Raw genomic sequence first — 20,216 nt, forward strand, 5'->3', positions numbered from 1 at the left:
TTGCGTCTTAACCCCTTGCACCACCAGGGAGACCCAGCACTGTTTACTTTTCAGAGTAGTCAGCTCACTATTTAAAGTTAAGATCCCTTCACATAAAAAGCCAAAGCAGAAAATGCTTTTATGTTTGTAACATGCTGAACTTTGGTGTTTTCAGGCTTAAATGCACTGTTGGTCCTGCAATGAATGAACATTTCAATATGTCCATAAGTATTTCAAACAGTAGAGGGACAGCACAATATAGTACATTTTCCTATGTGGTAAGTCTGAGCATTACTTTTCTCATGAACTAGGATATTTAATTGTTACTTAATCTATTTAGTTATGAAGTTAACAAGTTACTTTGTTTTGTTTTTATCTCTCATTCAGGATCCTAAAATAACAAGTATTTCTCCAAATTATGGTCCTAAGACTGGTGGCACTTTACTTACTATAACTGGAAAGTTCCTAAACAGTGGAAATTCTAGACACATTTCAATTGGTGGAAAGACATGCACTTTGAAAAGGTTTTGTGAATTTATTTTTCATTGCATTAGCTACTTTGGATTAATAGCTATACCTAACAAATTGGGGAAAGAATGATCTTTTTATGTATGGAGAAAATGTTATATGTTTATAATTTACTTTCCTGCTGACAAAATTTCCTCCTTCCCAAATGCATCTATTCCTTTTTGCTGGTTTTTCTGCCTTTCCCTTATTATTTATTTATTCCACTTTGAAGGTTTTTTTAAGATTTATTTATTTATGCATATAAGAACTGGGGTGTAGGCCAGAGGTGTGGGGGGTGAGAGGATTCACCAGAGACAGAGTGGGGAACAGAACAGGCAGAACGACCAAAATACACTGCTGAGGGGAGCAGCGGGTGAGTCAGGAGAGGTCTGCTGCACATTGTGGGTAGCTCCCTGGCCAGGGATCAAACTTGTGCTGCAGTGGCTGTGGATAGCTTCAGAGGTTGCGTCTTAATCCCTTGTGCCACCAGGGAGGCCCTCCACTTTTAAGTTTTGTTTTTCCAAGTACTTTGTCTACTATTATGTCTATGTTATGATCTGTGCGATTATGGTAATGAACAATAAATTAAAATAAGCATTTAATTAAATGTTATATAAAAAGATTTACAATTAGACCGAATCATTTTGGAGTAAAGAGAAAGGAGAGATTGATTTTGGAGGGTGGTTAGATTTCTGCTTCTTAGAATAACTTGATATATTCAAGTACTAAGTACTTGATAATATAGTACTAAGGATACTATAAAAATTGCTTAAATTCCCAAATGTTTTGAGGTCAAGGCTGACTTACCTACAACAAGGTTAAGTTTGGGATCCAGTCAAATGTAAACAACATACGTTCGAAAGAGCTTTTTTCTAGACTACATCAGGAAATTCCCATTTAGTAACCATTGAGTGATGTTCTTTTTGATATATGAATATAATTCTTAGCTATGTGTAGCTCTAATGGCTAAAGTCCATTTTCTTAAATTTTTTGTTCAGTGTGTCAGATAACGTTCTCGAGTGTTATACGCCAGCCCAAACCACTTCAACTGAGTTTCCTGTTAAATTGAAAATTGACTTAGCCAACCGAGAGACCAACAGCTTCAGTTACCGGGAAGACCCCTTTGTCTATGAAATTCATCCAACCAAATCTTTTATTAGGTAAGTCAAAGCCTCTGATAGGTAGAAGAAAATAATGACCATCAGGATGATTTGGTTGACAAGTAGTGAAGAAGAATTAGAGTTTTATCTCCGGCTTTGATATTGTTGCATTTCTTTTGAAGGCTGCCTTTCCAACTCAGGAGTGAAAACTGTATTCAGGTTCTGAGTACAGTTTTACTCTATCAATGTTAGTTCATGCCAAGAAGCAATTTATCCTATTTATTACATTTTAAATAGATTTCAGTACATCAGTTTAATGTGATACCACAGAGTTTATGCACTTATATTAGTTATGTACATGTCAATTTTATACTAACCTTGATGTCCCAAAGTGAAATCATCTTTTTCCCCTTTATTCTGTAGCATATTTTTGCTTTACATGGAGCTATTCACAATTACAGAACCCTCAGAATCAGAATCTCACTAGACCAAGTTCAGTTTGCCTTTCTCTGTTAACTGTATCAGTCTAGCAATAGTAGTTAAGTTCATTTTTCTTTGTCTTTTTTTCAGAGAGGCAAAAATATTTCTTTTGTGTATTTGATGAATGAAAAAGCAAGTGCATTTCTTTGGCTTGTAAGATATAAATTAATTTTTCCAACTTAAATAAGTTGTTTCTAAAAGAGTTATCACTGAACTTGAATTGGTCTTTGGCTATAATGTGCAATCACTAAACCTGATTTAATTTTACTTCCTTTATAAAATATTTGATAGTGAAAGAGCCTCTCAATATCGCATTTTTTTTCTACTTTATTTTACCAGTGGTGGGAGCACAATAACAGGTGTTGGAAAAAACCTGAATTCAGTTAGTGTCCTGAGGATGGTGATAAGTGTGCCTGAAACAGAAAGGAACTTTACAGTGGTAAGTCCTTTGAGTGATGGTTGTACTTAAAGTTCTTTGTCTGCCTCTATCTCTGGCTTTCAGGTTTTTCCTATACAGGTTGCTTATTACCTTCCTTGCAGCATAGATTAAATAGTACTTTTTTATTCAACAACTAGAAGTATCTAGACTCGGGGTAACATTGTAAACACACACACACAATGTACATACATGTGTACATAGACACAAATAGTAGTTACTAACTTGAGGTGGTAGTGTTTTTGTGATCAATACAGGTGCAAGCCATACCATTTCCTATCTTAATTCAGGCTGCTGTAACAACAACAAAAAATATAGACTCGGTGACTTAAATAGTAAACATCTATTTCTCACAACTTCAGAGTCTGAGAAATCCAAGCTCTATTTGCTGGCAGACCCAGGTGTCTGATGAGGACACTCTTACTAGTTTGTACATAGCCATTTTTTTATATCCTCACATGACTGAGAGAGACCGGGTAAAGAAGCTTACTTATGTCTCTTCTTGCAAAGACATTAATCCCATCACGAGAACTCTACCCTTATGACCTAATTACCTCCCAAAGTCTCCACCTCCACATTTGGAATTAGGGTGCCAACATATGAATTTGGGGGAAAAGCATTCAGTCCACAGCATTTCCCTATCTGCCATTTTTTAGTGCATTGTAGATTGTCTACCTTTTTGCTGTAATGAAACCCATGGATAAAGCTTCTAACTTTGCAGCAGCATTATCTTTCTGAGTGATAGGTCCACAGTGTTTCCTAATTATTCTTCTTTCTTTGTTAGCATGTTATCAAATAATAAGAAAGTACATTAGAATACTTATGTATGTTGTTTGATATTTCTGAATCTTTCCTTCTTTTGTTTGCATTGTCAATCATTTTTAACCGATGCCTCCTTAAAAGTGTTTGACCTATTATGGGCTCTTATTATGTAGGTCACACTAAAACAGTGAATTTAATTTAGACCTTAAGACGGTTGGAATTATTTGTAAATATTTCATGTTTTTGTTGATATTTTCTCTAATATACCATAATCTAGTTGGACTTGTGACTAAACTTAGAATGAAAGTTCTAAGTGTCCCTCTCAAGCAGGGTCTTGATTGGGCAAGTGATAGATTGAATTACAGCACTTTCTTTTAGATGCCCCATCCAATATTTCTTGAAGACTAAAGCCACAATGTTCTTTAATTACAAAAACCAATTTAGGACTAAAAATGTCAAGCCAGATCACCAAACAGTAAGGTCATTTCAAATGAGATTTTTCTTGACCTTCTCAATCAGCCACATTACATCACCTCTAAAGAGTATTATTAGATTTTTATCATATTCCTGAGAGATTGTACTCCAGGGAGTCATGGTATGAAGTAGAAAGCTTTGAAACCATCCCCACACACATGGCCACAAATAAAGTTAGAATACCACTGCTATTAATTTAAAGGACATCAGTTTTCCACAACCAAATATAGCAATTTTTCATTAACCAAATAAGAATAACAATAACCCTCTTTGGTGTTGGTATGTGACTTGTTAAAGTAGAAATCTTAAAAATTATTAGTTTATCTAGTTTGTACCAAGCCTACATTATTATTGCAATAATGGCTAAATTTACTTCCTTCTCTCTCACTAGCATTACTACGACATGTGAAACTCCTTTGACTTTATTCATTGATTTAAATCAAATATGTATTAAAAATTTCCAGGCACAGGGGACTGTGGTGATAGTGCACGGGTGAATTGGTAGAGGAAATTCTATGGGGACTACACCTGAGGGGGGAAAAAAACAAACATTGTTTAAAAATGAACAATGATGTAAAATATATATAAATAAATAAATTTTAAAAAAAATTTCAGGCATGAGACACATTAGCACTTATCTCAAGGAAGATTCAAACAATGGTAGTAGATAAAAATCTTACTGAAAATGTAAACTTCTGGTAATTTAGCCACAACCATAGTACAATAGAGCTATGTGTTAGAATTATACCAGAATGAAAAATTCAGTAGATCTATTTTACTGTTGTTGGTGAAAACTACCTTATACAAAGACTTATATTCCTTGCATGTTCCCTGCTGCTGATAGAATTTAAAGATGATGAATTGATCTGATTCATTATTTAAGAAATAGAAACTCTTGATCAGATCTGATTTAGATAGATTGATCCAGCAACAATAACTTAAACCCAGGAAACTGCAATCTTTTAAAATAAAATTACTGATCACCTTCTCAACAAAATGTGTATTGATTTGTTAATGTGCATTATTCCCCCAGAAGCTAGCAATTTATTGTATTATTTCCCATTTTTTGTTACATAGAGAACTATTATTATGGCAATAAAATTATTCATTTCCATTTTTCAAGATGATAGGAAGATTTTAGCATTATAATATGAAATTTATATAAATTGAAATAGTATTTTATTCCTATACCTGTATATCAGTTTTCTATATCTGTTTACAGCATACATTTTTAAATGTAGTACATTTTAATAAAAAATACCAAATACCCAATTTTGTTTGTGCTTTTTATGTATATCCTGAGTCCTTTTTCTATTGTGGGCAATAGTAATTGTTTTATCTCCAATTCTACTTGTCAAAGAAAAGGAAATCTAAGGGATGTTGTTGCTTGTTTGTCTTTTCCTTGGGGGGAAAAAAATGCAACCATTTAACCTTAAATGTGCTACTTCATGTAGCTGGTTTAGTCTAAGCACAATCAAGAGGAAACCACATTTTCCTAACTTCCATAAATCAGAATTCCAGAGGGGAGGATTTAAAATGAGAGATGAAAGGGCATGAAATAATAATAGCAGGGCCTTTGTAAAATAGTCAGCATGAGAATAGACTTGGTGATATAGAATGTAGAATGAGCAAAAAACCATATTGCTTGGAAGTTAAGACAGTGAATTTTGGAGCCAGTGGCCTAGCATTAACATTCCCTGTCACTCAATTGTGTGACCTAGTCTAATGACATAAACTCAAAAGGTTCAGTTTCTTGGGCCTCCCTGGTGGTGCAGGGGTTAAAGTCTCAGCCCTAGCAAGCTATCACCAGCCACTGTAACAAGAGTTTGATCCCCAGCCAGAGAGCTGACTCACATGGCACAGCAGACCTCTCCTGTCTTGCCCACTGCTCCCCTAAGCAGTGTATTTTAGTCAATCTGCCTGTTCTGCTCCCCACTCTGTCTGGTGAATCCTCTCACCACCCGCCACACTTCTGACCTACCTACTCCCCAGTTCTTGTATGCATAAATAAATAAATCTTTAAAAAAAAAAAACTCAGTTTCTTCATGTATAAAATGTAGATGATATAGCAACTACCGTATAGGATTATTATGAGAAATAAGTGAGACCAACCTTATAAAATATTTAACATTGATCCTGACACTCAGTAATTGGTGTCAGGATACCACTAATAAAATGACCTAAACACTTACTTAATTCTAATGTTAACCATATAGTGGTTAACAGTTGACACAGCACTTTACAGTCTAGTACTCCTCATTGTGAATAATTCTTTTATCTTACTTCTTAAATAACTGAGTTTCCAAGTAAGAGGTGTGTCCTATTTCTCACAGGAAATAGGTTTAAAGCTAGGATGTAAATGAGGACTTCTAACTGCACATAATCCAGCTACGCTTCTGCAATAGCTGTTTCATATACAAGGATGCAGTCCCTCTAGGTGATGGTCCCTTAAGGAAAATAAAGTTATATATAGAGAGAGAGAGCCATCTTCAGATAGACATCAATGTAGTTTATTCCTGTCAAGTGAAGCTTTGTGTTCCTCTGAAAACTGTGTACTTTGCATAATTTTGCATGTATCACTTCCAGAAATGTGGTATTCAACATAAAGAAGTTAAATGCAGTTTTCTTTGAAATTTATGTATTTTCAATTGATTGTCTGAAGCACTGAAATGTAAATGTTGCTATTGTTGTCAAGCTATGTTGTGTTTACAGCAGTTAATTGTGTCTTACTATAGGCATGTCAACATCGCTCTAATTCAGAAATAATCTGCTGTACAACTCCTTCACTGCAACAGCTGAATCTGCAACTCCCCCTGACAACCAAAGCCTTTTTCATGTTAGATGGGATGCATTCCAAATACTTTGATCTCATTTATGTACATAATCCTGTATTTAAGCCTTTTGAAAAGCCAGTGAAGATCTCAATAGGCAATGAAAATGTACTGGAAATTAAGGTAAGTAATGCTTAAAATACTCTCTTAAATCATCAGCTTGCACTTAATTGGCTTCGCTATATGAATAGAACTGCTGTACTTGGTCATTACATCTTATATATTACATCAGCAAATATCTAAGCTCTGAAAAACAAATCTTTTTGGCATTAGGCTAAAAGGTATGTGTAAAATCGTGGACTGCTTTTTAATGAAGCATTTAACAACTCCTTCTTGTGTATATATTAAAAAGTAGCAAATGTGGAGCACACATCCATTAAATAGACTGACTGTGATGCATTATCCTGCTGATGTTATATTTCCCTGGATACCAAAGTTCATTATAAGATAAAAGGGAAGAGCCATAAATGCATTAATTATCAATCTGTACTTCCTTGTAATACTGGGAATTTTGTATCTGGGTGTGGTCATGTCTAAGCTGACTTATAAATTGAGCTGGATTTCCTCTATCTTAGGAATACATTAGCCTCTAAATATAATTTAATCACAGGATAACAGATCATCTTTTCTAGCCCAGACTGTTGCAAAGAACACTAAAGCTCAGAGAGGTTAAGTGTTTTGACAAGTGATGAAATAGGAGCAGAACAAAGACTAGAATACAGCTCTTTTATATCTCTTCAGTCATTTTTACTTCAAATAGTCACAAAACAGACAAAATGATCAAGACTAATTATCTATAGCCTCAATACTAAAAATAACAAAATGTTTATCCTTCAACATGTTGCTTTAGGCAGTCCGAATTTTTTACCTGAAAAAACTGAAAATGAAATGAAAATGAAAATATGAGCAAACACAAATAGAATAGTCAGTTTAGATGTAATGTTAGTTCCCAAGGATTATCGCCATCTAAGTAAATACGTTTCTACTGAAATATTTCTGCTTTTTCAACAAGATTTTATCTACAGCCAAATGCATGCACACATTCACTCATACAAGTTTACTAACCTGGAAGTGTTGGTTTGTACAATAATTAAGCAAGCCCAGCATGAAATTAAATGGAAGCCTGCTTCAATGAACAGCGTGTTTACCACAGCAAAGTTCTTTCATCTACTTCTTTAATTAGTTTTAGAAAGGGAAAAAGAGGTTTTATCATTTCTTTTTTTTCCCCAATAAAACTAATCTAGTGTGACCTTTTGCTTCCAACAATTACTGTGTTTGCCATTTGAAAGATACCATATGGTTTTTTCTGATGAAAACAAAGGTTTATTTGCAAATATTTTTATACTCAGATAAACTATTTTTCTGTTCCTGTATCTTGATAGAAGAATTAGGGATAAAATGTTATTTATTTACCCTTCCAAGCACAGTATTACATGGAGAAGAAAACTTCCTTTTCCATAAATTAAATGCCTGTTATTCATTGCCCTACAAAATTGTTGAACCAACAAAAACATAATTTGACATCATCCTCAGCCTTTTAGCACTATTCCAAACACAGGCCAAGTGGTTTCTGGAAACAGGCACAGAATACTTTCTTTTCTTGCCTATATGCAGAATAACTCTTCTTTCACACATATTTACACCTGTTAGGTCAGAGAGTGGCAATCTGGAGAAAAAGAGGGCATTTTAGGGGGATTTTTTTTGTTATTATGACTTATTCTCCAATATTCCATTTGCCATACATATAAAAGGAAATCTAGTGTATAAGAAAATATTTGCATGACATCAGTTTTACCCTTTATCAACTTCTAAAATTGATCACATTAAAAAAAATCTGCCTCTTGGGGCAGAAACAAAAGAAAGCAGAGCATGTGAAAAGAAAAAAGCCCCTTCGAAGCAAGCACTGAGCATTTTTTTTTAATCAAAAGAAAGATTACCATTTTACTTCATGTTGTGCTTGTTTAATTACATCACAAAACATGAGTGTGAAATGTTTGTATTCCGTCAGTGAAAGCACTATGGGCAGAATCGTGTGTTTGGAGTACAATTTACTCCTTATTGCCAAGAAGAGTTCATGCTCCTCAAGCAGCCATGCATGGTAGAATTCCTTGGCTAAAAAGATATTTTGATAGTTTCGAGCCCTAATTTTAAGAATTGCTACAATCAGCACTTGGCTCATGACTAAGACATCATGGCCGAGAGGGTCAGCCAAGTTTGGGTCAAGAATACATTCTGGATACCAATTTTTATTTGCTCCTCAGAATGAATCAGAAACTCCGTTATTGTTGAAAATAGTTTATGAGCAAAGTTTCAAGTCATCCAGGACCAGTAGGGGATAGTGGTCATCAGAATTAGAGACATCAGTTTGAGAGTACACCTTAGGGCATAATGTTCATGTCAACAGCAGCTCACACTGGTGTGGGATTTTAGTTAACACAATGCTTTAACATTATCATTTAATCTGAGATTCATGTGGATCTGTGACATTGAGATGTTAATAATCATTATCTCCATTTATAGATATCTAAACCAAGGTTTGGAAAATTTAGGTAATTTGTCTTAAGTCATCTGGGGAGCATACAATAGAACTAGGTCTCGCACTCAAGTTTCTGGGTTCCAACTATGGTCTTCTTTCCCCTAAATTACAATGCTTTTTGTATTAATTGTCATATAATGTATACCAAAATACCTTTCACAATAGAAAAACTTTTCAATAATATGGCATATGTGTGTATGTTCTTTAAGTGAAATAGCTCTAAGCTCTTTGCAGTATCTAAAAATCAATTTTATTTAAAGAAATCTTATATTTTCCCTAAGTATCTTGTTTTGTAATTTTGCACATGAGCATAGTTTATGAGAAGTATAAAAGTATAGAATTTCATGCTGGAACAAGGACTGCCCAACACTGCCTTGGAGGTTGTGTTAATCTGGAACATATTGATACATATACGGTAATAGAGATGCTTCAAAAGTCTTATTGTGGAAATATCAGCCAAAATAGGGAAAAGGGAGCAAAAAAGATCACTAAGATCAAAAGCAAGCATTTGGGCTATGACACTGTGAGCTAACTCAGTCCACCTACTGCCAGAGTCAGCCAAAATTGTCTTCTTTAGCATTTCTAACTAATTTACCTGCAACTATAGACCTAATCCCAGTCATAACCACCATGAAATCAGTTCTATTTCCAGAAAGGATACATATGAAGGGCTCTTTCCTTAGAGGTCGTTTGGCCCCATCCTTTTTGATGGTGTTCATAAACTGATAGATCCCTGTGTTCCACATGTTAATATGTATTCTGTAGGGAACACAAACACACACACACACACACACACACACACACATACATGTTCCAGGGCACACAGATAGCACCTTCACAGTGCCTCAAGTAGCCATTGAGGAAACCAGTTTAATGTTGGTTCACCCAGCTTTTCTCAAATGCCCTGGGTGTTTTTTCCCCAAATGCTTCTTCACATCTCACAGAGCTCTGTGAAGATACTTGGACCTGATTCCTAAGCAAAGGTGCTTGTATCTTCTAAATGAAGTGTAAATCTCCCCCATCACCACTACCACCAACTCACTGATTTTCTGATGTAACCTCCCTGGAGTTTGAATAGGCTATCAGCCTGTGTCTCACTGCCTTAGCTGACTTTCCCAGACTCAATCTTGTCATCACCTGGATATATGGAAACTTACACAATCCCTTCAACTATAATGCTATTTTTCAAATCCTTCCCACTTCCACTTCTGTGTGCTTTGTAACCAGCTCAGACATAAGTCCCAGGCATGAATCCTAGAGAAGATTCATTATGTCACACCTGGTCAGACTTGGAGAGGAAAGTGACAAAGAACATCCTGATATGACACATTGGGAATACTTTGTTTTCATTTTAGAAATATATCCATTTTAAGATTATGGTGAGAAGGAACTCTTGTTCATCTTTGTATTCTCAGTATCTAGCTTGTGTCTTACACACACTAAGTGGACTTAGATGTTCAGTAGATTTTTGTATCAAATAGAATTTGATTTGCTTCATGATCTAGTCACCTTTAATCTAGTCTCCTTTAATTCTTAATGTGTAAAGCTGGAAAGACAGACAGTAATACCTAGCTCAGGAGGTTGTCTTTAGGGAAAAAGTGAGATAATTATAACCCTAAATTGCTGTATGTATTTGGGGATTAAAGACCAGAAAGTTTTTCCTGTGTTGCTATATTTTATACCTCTAAGTGATATATAGTGGTGTATCCCAACATTACCTCAATTAAAATAATACAATGAAGCTCTTTAATTTGATGTAGTCCCAGCTGTTTATCTTTGCCTTTGGTATCACTGCTTTGGGTGATGAGTCTTTAAAGATGTTGCTGAGGTGTATGTCGGGTAGTGTTTTGCCTATATTTCCTTCTATATATTTTATGGTTTCAGGTCTTATGTCTAGTTCTTTAATCCATTTTGAGTATATTCAAAGTATATTTTTAAAGGAGAGAAAAAAAGAAATTGTATTTAAAAAAAAGAAACAGTATATTTAAAGTATATTTAAAAAATAATAATACAATGAAAAAATAAAATAAAAGCTTATATGCTATCACTTCAATGACTGAAAAACTTAGCCAATTTTGTAAATACAGTGTTCTTCTGAATAATAGTAAATGTTAAGTAATAAATAATTTTAAAGTAAATAATAAAATTTATGAACATATACATTTTTTCCACAGCCATATTTATTTTAAACGACAAAAGGTAGTTTGTGTCTTTTTCCCTTTTTGCCAACTCAGGCCCCACTGTTATATAATACTGGGCTGCCAGCATTACTTTTGTGATTTCTTGGACTTTAAACGTTTTGAACAATTACACAAAAAAGTTGATAGTAATTTCTCAGTGTAAGTCACTACTAATTATGTGTTCCTGAGTAAGCCCAAATGAAAGGGTTCGGTTTTTCAATTGTGTGATCTGTTTTTGTTTTAAAGAAACCTTTATATAATATCCAAAGAGATCCTGGGTTTAAAAGAATGAGTATTGGAAATGTAAATCCAGTGTTTTCATCCTTTCCCCCAATCTTCATTATTATCTAAGCAAGCAAGACACATTTTAGTCATTCCCTCATAAATCAAGCCCTGTGGCTCTTTCATCTTTCTTCTTTGTCATTCCCTGAATTCCCTCCAATATGTGCGTGAATGCCTGAGCTCTCTTCAGACCTAACCAACAAGTTGTCATTTGAAGCCCCAAAGTGACCTAGTAGATTTATGTACTTCTAGGTTGAATGCTCTGTGTGACTGGTCTGATTCAGTGGAGTACACATACTGCCTCTAGAAATATTGTTAAGATAGGGTTTGTCTATGTCCAATTTTTTCTTAAATAACAGATTCATATTATAAAGAAAAACTTTCTTCCAACTTCTTTTCCCAGAATAATAATTGACCTACCACTCTTTTGAGATCCATTGAGATCTGTTGAGATATGACAGATTGTATGTAAAAGCAGTTTGCTAAGTATTAAAGATTATATAAAACAGAGGGCGGTACTATAATTATTACTGGCTCCTCTTTGTCCATAAAGAAAATAGTAATGTGCTTTGCTGTATCTCTCCTTAAAGTAATGGATTGTTTAATAAGTAACTGTACTCATTATATCCTGATATAAGGAAAGATACCTTTGTTTTCAATTCTTTCCCAAGGATAATTATTGGTTTCTCCCCCCCAAAAAAGGTAAATAAATGTTGATTTATTTTAAATACCTAGTGGAAACTTTAATTAACTAAATGTGTCAAATTGAATATTTTTTTAAATCCTGAATTAGTAACTATATAATTGTTCAAAATAATGTAATCATATTCTCAAATCAATAATGAGAATCATATGGCAAGTGATAAGAATTTATTTAAAATGAATTCATTTATGTATAGGATTCAACTGTGCAAGAAGGATAAAAAGAAACTGCACAACTCAAACACAAAATATTAACACAAATCAATTAAATCTGAAGCTCTGGAGATGGGACCCAGACATCAGTATATTTTTAGAGCTCTCAATGTGTTTCTAAAAGTGACGTCAAGGCCAAATATCACTGCATTAGACAGTGTCAGGCAGTAGAACAAATTATTTCCTCTTTGCCAACCATCGATTTCCCCTGAAAATATTGTTAAGATGATTATGGGTAAAATATATGAAACAAGAATTTCTTTCCTTTTCTCTAAAATACAATTTGAAGAACTACCTATCTGTTGTGGTTCCTGACTAATTAGTGCCCTAAAATGGTCATGCTCTTTCAACCATCCAAATTCCCAAGAAAATGAGTATCATAAAGTCATGTGCCTTGGCAAACAACATGTCCTGTGTTTGTTAGCATTCCTGCAAAACTGTGAAGTGTTGACCCCCCCTTTTTTTTTCTTCCAGGGAAATGATATTGACCCTGAAGCAGTTAAAGGTGAAGTGTTAAAAGTTGGAAATAAGAGCTGTGAGAGAATACAGTCATACTCTGAAACCGTTTTATGTACAGTCCCCAATGACCTCCTGAAATTGAACAGTGAGCTAAATATAGAGGTGGGAGTCCTATATTCCTCTCAAGATGTAAATAAAGTTGTCAATAATTATATCACTTACAGGTTTGAAATAAATCACTTAAATTCATTTGTGTGTTGGCTTTAGCTCGTCAACCCAGCCTCAGTTTAGCTCGTCAACCCACCCTCATGCCTGTTATGTTAGAAATAGTAAATTTTTAATGCAGTTTCTCCTTCCCAAGCTCCAGAGAGATCTCAAAAGAACTTCATAGACACACTGCCTTTGCATCAAGCCACACGCTTGCCAAAATTTACTGTAATTCTCAGGAGGTATGAGGAAACATCGAGAGTGCCTCTTCCCCTACTCCTCACTACCCCAGGACACCAGAGCTAACATACTACCGCCCTCCATAGTAATCTTCAATGCATGGATCCCATTATATAAGCACTGGATGAGAAAAAAAAAAAAAAAAAGAAATGGGGGCCTCCCCAGTGGCGCAGCGGTTGAGCGCTGGGTTGCGAAGCTGCCCACAGCCTCTGCAGTGCCAGTTTGATCCTGGGCTGCTCCCCGGCCACCGGAGGAGGGTCCCACATGGCGCACAGACCTCTCCTGCCGCCCGCTGCTCCCCTCAGCAGTGCACTTCCTCAGTCTACCTGTTCTCTTCTCCGCTCTGGCTTGGTGAATTCTCTCACCCTCCAGCTCTTCTGACTGTATCCAGTGTTTGTATAAATAAATAAATAAATTTTATAGTAACTTCTTTCACGTAGACTACTAAATCAGATAACCTGGAAATAGTGATCTTTGTTCATTTTTTAAAACAGCTTTATGGAGATATAACTCGCATACCATGCAATTTCCCCACTCACAGTGTACAGTTTAGTAGTTTTTGGTATAATGTTATTAATTTTTTAATATGAGTAAGACTGAATCATGAGATCAGAGTTTGGAATTCAGAAGCACCATAAATCTTAAGAATCATAACATGTCAGAACCAGAAGGAATCCCAAAGGTTTCTTCTCTGTATCAAAACTGAAATAAGAATATGCTGAGATTTTATTATTCCTCAACAATAATATGATTATTTACCTTTTATGGGAGTTCTTCTCTGCCTTCCAGCCTATCCTCCAGGACAGAATTAATGTCCTGTTGTCTGTTTATTCAGACTTTAGTGGTACATATCACATTGTATCATAATCATTTGATTTGTGTGTCTGTTTCCCCTTTTACATTAGTTTCCCAATATCAGAAATTATTTTTTATTAATCTTTTTATCCTAAATATCTCATTACAGATACTAATAGCTAAGTAGCATGTAAGTACTTCAGGGATCAGTAGCCCCTATTTATTTGACTACTGAAGCAGAATTTAGCAATGACCTATTACTCTGAAGCAATTATGCCATCTGTAAGAATGTTAGTAACCAAATGTTACTACCCAGAGAGACTGTGATTCAACCTGTGTAATGTATTTTGAATCTCTGATGGTGGTTTTGACTTTTCTTTTTTTTTTTTTTCATTTTTAGTGGAAACAAGCGGTTTCTTCAACTGTCCTTGGAAAAGTAATAGTTCAACCAGATCAGAATGTCACAGGACTGATTGTTGGTTTTGTTTCAATATCAATAATACTGTTATTATTATTTGGGCTTTTCCTGTGGTGGAAAAAGAGAAAGCAAATTAAAGGTACCATTTTTCAAAAATAATTGTTTGCTTTAGAGTTACCTTTAAAATGTAGTTCCTGCAGTTTAAAACTGTCATAGATTCATGTGCGCTCTTACTTGCAGACCATAAAATCCATGAGTTCTAGTCACTGGGTCAAGGTCCACTGGGACCCATGAGAGCCAAGTGTTTAACAAGCTCTCTCTCTCTCTCTCTCTCTCTCTCTCTCTCTTTTCTCTCTCTCTCTCTCTGTCTCTCTCTCTCTCTCTGTTTTAAGATCTAGGCAGTGAATTAGTTCGTTATGATGCAAGAGTACACACTCCTCACTTGGATAGGCTTGTAAGTGCCCGAAGTGTAAGCCCAACTACAGAAATGGTATCAAATGAATCTGTGGACTACAGAGCTACCTTTCCAGAAGGTATAGTTCACTTTATTGTTCTGAGAAATACCTAATTGATTTGTGGCATTCTTTGTTTATTTTTGGTTTTGCCTTTATACTTTTATATAAATATAAAACAAGTATGTGGTAACATAGACTTGCAGAGGTGTGAGACCATCCCCCTAAGTCATATTCAGTATTGTAAACTAGTGATACCTCAATTTAAAAAGTACTTACCTCTTCTTTCGCCAGAAGTATTTAATTTCACACAGAATTATGTCTTTTTTTTAAGTGAACTCATTTGTATATTATATTCAAATGTTAGTCTTCAAGCACTCTTCTCACAACAGCTTATTTTTTAAATCATTTAAGTAATGGTAATTTACTTGTCATCTAAGTACAATGCTGGGAAATTGTGGAGTTCTCTAACAACCAGGGAAGAGTTAAGATATAAAACATGTTTATTTAAATATAAATTAACAGTGCTACTTCTTTTTTAACTGTTGATCCTCAAGCATTTAAATTATACCATTAGTACTCCTTGAAAGAGTTCTTAATGAACTATTGGTATACAACCTTTTACTCACAACATTCCAGGACTTGAATATACAGTATTTTGAGTCTTAGCCATTAAAACTTTCAATTGTTATTTAAAAAGGAGGGGTTAACATCATCTGCTTTGCAAAACACTAGGCCTAGCAACAGTCAGGTTACAGAGCATTGTTTTATTTAAAATATCTTAGCAAAAGCAAAATGTCTGTATTGTATCTGCTTCATTATCTTTAGAAGTTACAGGACATGAGTCAAGTACAAGCATTTCCCTGGTTGAGTATTTACCATTGGACAAATAAAATGAGTCACAAATGATTGAGGACACTGAAAACTTAGAAGTTGCTTATCAACTCAAGTACAAGAGCAAAGAGGCAAATTAGCATTTTAACTTTTGCAATACTTTTATTTTTTGAAGTTTGTGTTCTGTAGAACTATATCTGTAAATATTATCTTCGCCTACATGACTCGATTCACCTATAAAATTCAAGCCCTTAACAATGAGATAAATCCAGTTTATAGTTTTAAATTTAGATCTATTTGCCATTTTATATTATATTTATATTAATATCACATCTAATAGCTCTAATCAGAGATCATTAAAATTCACAGTCTTTTTAAAATTTAATCTTCTTTCAACAGCCTTACCAAATCCCTGTCATAATTGCTAAGAAATTTGAGTTGCATCCTCTTTTCTATAATTTAACTACATATAATGGAGAATTTACTACTGATGTGTAAAGCTTTCAGTGCTGAAATTTTAGCTATTATGTATTTCCAATGATATATATGTATAATATTTCACTATACATATTTTCCTTGATGAAGAATTTATATAGATTTTCAGCAATTCTAATAACTTCCGTTAGCAGACATTAACTCAAAAGCTGTCTTTTTGTTTTCTTATATATGGATTGGATTTGTATGTCAGAAGGCAACTGCCTGACTACTTTGCTGCTCCCTAGTTTTAAAAGTATAGTGTATTAAAAGATAAACCTCAAGCATGACTTTTTTGCTATATGCAAAAAGAGAAATGTCTAAGGAAATGAAAAAAATAAAGTGACTTTCAAAGTTAATACTTAAACTTTATAAACATTTTTCACAATACTTGCAGGTGTATCTGTATATGTGTATGCATGTATTTTCATGCATGTATTATCTTTAGAAGTTAAATATATGCACATACACACATACACACACACACACACACACCAGTATCTTTTCCCAACTCATTTTAATTGAACATTTCCCCTATGAAGTCTCTCCCAGCCTCATGCAATTTTAAAATCCACATTTCTTTCATTTTAAATTTTGGCTTCATTGTTAAGTTTGCTGCCCCTGTTGCAATCCTCCCTAAGTGAGGCTTTGCCATTGTTTTCTAACAATTTTGCTTTATCTTGCAGACCAGTTTCCTAACTCAACTCAGAATGGATCTTGCAGACAAGTGCAGTATCCTCTGACAGACCTATCCCCCATCCTAAATAGTGGGGACTCTGATATATCTAGTCCATTACTGCAAAATACTGTCCACATTGACCTCAGTGCTTTAAATCCAGAGCTGGTTCAGGCAGTCCAGCACGTAGTAATTGGGCCAAGCAACCTGATTGTACATTTCAATGAAGTCATAGGAAGAGGTAAGTATTTCCACTCAGCTTTTTGTTAAATACGATTTTCCAGCATTTTATCTTTTGCCTTTGCAGATTAGGAACTTAAACAATGGTGAAAGTAAACTGACAGAGCAATGATAACAAGTGCACTGGATTTCTGTTCTGCAGAAATACTGTCCTGGAAACCACATCTGTGGGGATTTGCCCCTTGTACATGTTGGCAATTTGATAATCTGCCAAACATATTAGAAATAGGGGCCTCCCTAGTGGTGCAGGGGTTAAAGTCTTAGCACTATCAAGCTATTGCCAACCACTGCAGGCTGAGTTCATCCCTGGCCAGGGAGCTAACCCACATGGCACAGCAGACCTCTCCTGTCTTGCCTGCTGCTCCCCTCAGCAGTGTATTTCAGTACATCTGCCTTTTCTACGCCCCACTCTGTCTCTGGTGAGCCCTCTCACTACCCCCACACACACATACACACCTCTGGCCTGCACCCCAGTTCTTGTATCATAAATAAATTTAAAAAAAAAAAGAAAGAACGTAATCATATTACTTCCTCACCTTTTTCATAATGACAACTATAGTTTCTTGGAAGGTGCCATTTTACTTCATTTTCAAAATCATTCTTTTAAGTTCCAATATTTTTACTCATATCTCTCTCCAGTTTTTCTTTACCCTAAGAATAGTGACTAACTTTATGAAATCCTGGTTCATAGCAATTTGTATACTGCTGTACAGCATCAGAAGACAGGGAATTAATTTATAGCATTCCTCTGATCTGAAGCAACATATATCATCTCTACAATTCACTCCAATTTCTTTATACAAAGAGAAGCAAATATTTGTAATAAGCTAGTCAGAGCAGCAGTATCTTAGGAAATAGCAGGAAAGAAATCAACCAGAAGTCAAGAAATGGACTTCACTCTTCCTTTTTTTTTTTTCCCAAAAAGCTTTTACCTTTAATACTGGGTGACTCTGGATCTCTTTTATTCCATATGTTCTACAAGAGCTAGCATAGGAATCTGCCAGCATGCTGCAGGAGAAACTAATAGGACAATCTGCCTTATATGAACACAAGGCCTCTCCATTTTCCTATGATAGCATCACATATTCCTCTATCACACATTCCAGATTTTAAGCACTAGCACACACCCCTTCCCTAATACCAGCTTCACTATTAACAAACATGTTTCAAATTGGAGCAATAGATAGCTCTATTACTAGCCTATAAATCCCAGTAATTGCACCCGTTTTAGAGTATGTGGCCTCACTAATTATGTTCTAATTCTATACATTGCAAAATTAGAATTTTTTATTTTTATCATAAAAGGTGCTAAAAAAAAGGCAGTTATTTCTCTTTTGAAGTAATAGTCATTGACATTTTATAAATAGTAACTATAAAATATTTGTTTATTTCCCAGTAGAATGTTAGCCCCCAAAATCATAGGTTTTATTCATCTTTGTATAAAAAAAGGTAGACCATTGCCTGACATTCACATACTAGGGACTCAGGGAGTCTTGGCTGGATGGATGAATTAATTAATGAATGACTTACACAGCTATCAGACTTTTGGCACCTCTGGGGAAAATTACTGCCACTGGATGAAAGGCTGCCATTGGGACAATGATGTGGTTAAAGCCAGAGGGAATGGGTGAAATGACTCACAGTGAATTTGCTTCATTTGGGCAATTGCTTTCAGTTTCTGCCAACCTGGGTTATGTTTTAACGGTGACTAATGGGGGAAATCCTTATTCTATAATAATAATCATTTTTCTAATAGTAACATTATTATGTCATTTCGGTTTACTGATTTATAAGGGGCTTATTTTACTGTATTTCTTCAGGTAAGTAAAACTTTATTTTCATAAATAATAAATTTATTTTATGATATGAAACAGATGTTATTCCTTTCTTCACTGGTTTCACTATGCTTGAATATTTTATTATTGTATTAGCCTTTGATAATAGTCACAGCACCTAGGGGCCTCCCTGGTGGCCCCAGGGGTTAAGATGCAACCTATGAAGCTATCTGCAGCCACTGCAGCACAAGTTTGATCCTGGGCCAGGGAGCTACCCACATGGTGCAGCAGACCTCTCCTGACTCGCCCACTGCTCCCCTCAACAGTGTGTTTCAGTCAGTCTGCCTGTTCTGTTCCCTACTGTCTCTGGTGAATCCTCTCACCCCCCACACCTCTGGCCTGTATCCCAGTTCTTGTATGTATAAATAAATAAATGTATTTTTAAAAAATAGTCATGGCACCTAAGTACTTTACCATATATTAAGCAAACATATTGCTTATATCTTTAGGTTAAATGTTCTCATATATGATCTACATGTGTTCTCAAATATACAATTGTGTTATTTTCAAAAGACTAAGAAATAAAGTAATTTTTTCCATGTAGAAAAAAAAGAAGTAAATAAAGGTCATGAAGGGCTTAATAATTATTGCCTAATTAATAGCACTAACCAAGTTCCCTCTTATGTATAGGACATTTTGGGTGTGTATATCATGGGACTTTGCTGGACAGTGATGACAAGAAGATTCACTGTGCTGTGAAATCCTTGAATAGTAAGTTCCACTTTATTTCACAGTAGAGTGCACTTTTGTGCTTTGCAACTAATAAATAATTCATTATAAAATGTTGATTTATACTTTCCCTTGTGCAAAAAATCAGCTACTGCTGGAAATTGTGAATCTAATCCTGAAAATTTGTTTTATCTAAATTCTTACTAAAATATTTCCTCAGAAATCATCCCTCATAGCCCTCATAATAAAATTGTAGGAGAAATGAGGTTCTTGTATGAAATGAGTATCATTTAACTATGTTTGGCTTGTAGTATTTGTTTTGCAAGTGACATTTATGGAAACTATTGGAAGCATGTTGGCACATATATTAGTAATGACTCATTTTACCCAGAGGCATTCCTTAATTATTTTTTAACCACAACTCCCATTAAAAAG

At 34.9% G+C, this 20,216-nt stretch overlaps 1 protein-coding gene across 3 annotated transcripts in view; it reads left to right on the top strand.

The window, feature by feature from the left end:
- Positions 1-20,216, top strand: part of MET (MET proto-oncogene, receptor tyrosine kinase) — a 101,292-nt gene that overhangs the window by 70,216 nt on the left and 10,860 nt on the right. For all 3 annotated transcript variants that reach the window (XM_037512068.2, XM_037512075.2, XM_054692579.1), the window contains 10 exons: positions 155-257; positions 367-503; positions 1,485-1,646; positions 2,406-2,505; positions 6,474-6,692; positions 12,957-13,103; positions 14,584-14,740; positions 14,994-15,134; positions 17,048-17,278; positions 19,743-19,823. In XM_037512068.2, the coding sequence (XP_037367965.1) occupies positions 155-257; positions 367-503; positions 1,485-1,646; positions 2,406-2,505; positions 6,474-6,692; positions 12,957-13,103; positions 14,584-14,740; positions 14,994-15,134; positions 17,048-17,278; positions 19,743-19,823 (1,478 nt within the window). The remainder of the gene's footprint in view (positions 1-154; positions 258-366; positions 504-1,484; positions 1,647-2,405; positions 2,506-6,473; positions 6,693-12,956; positions 13,104-14,583; positions 14,741-14,993; positions 15,135-17,047; positions 17,279-19,742; positions 19,824-20,216) is intronic.

This window comes from Talpa occidentalis, unplaced genomic scaffold (assembly GCF_014898055.3).
Source record: "Talpa occidentalis isolate TD23 unplaced genomic scaffold, MPIMG_talOcc4v2.1, whole genome shotgun sequence".
In the NCBI taxonomy this organism is placed as follows: domain Eukaryota; kingdom Metazoa; phylum Chordata; class Mammalia; order Eulipotyphla; family Talpidae; genus Talpa; species Talpa occidentalis.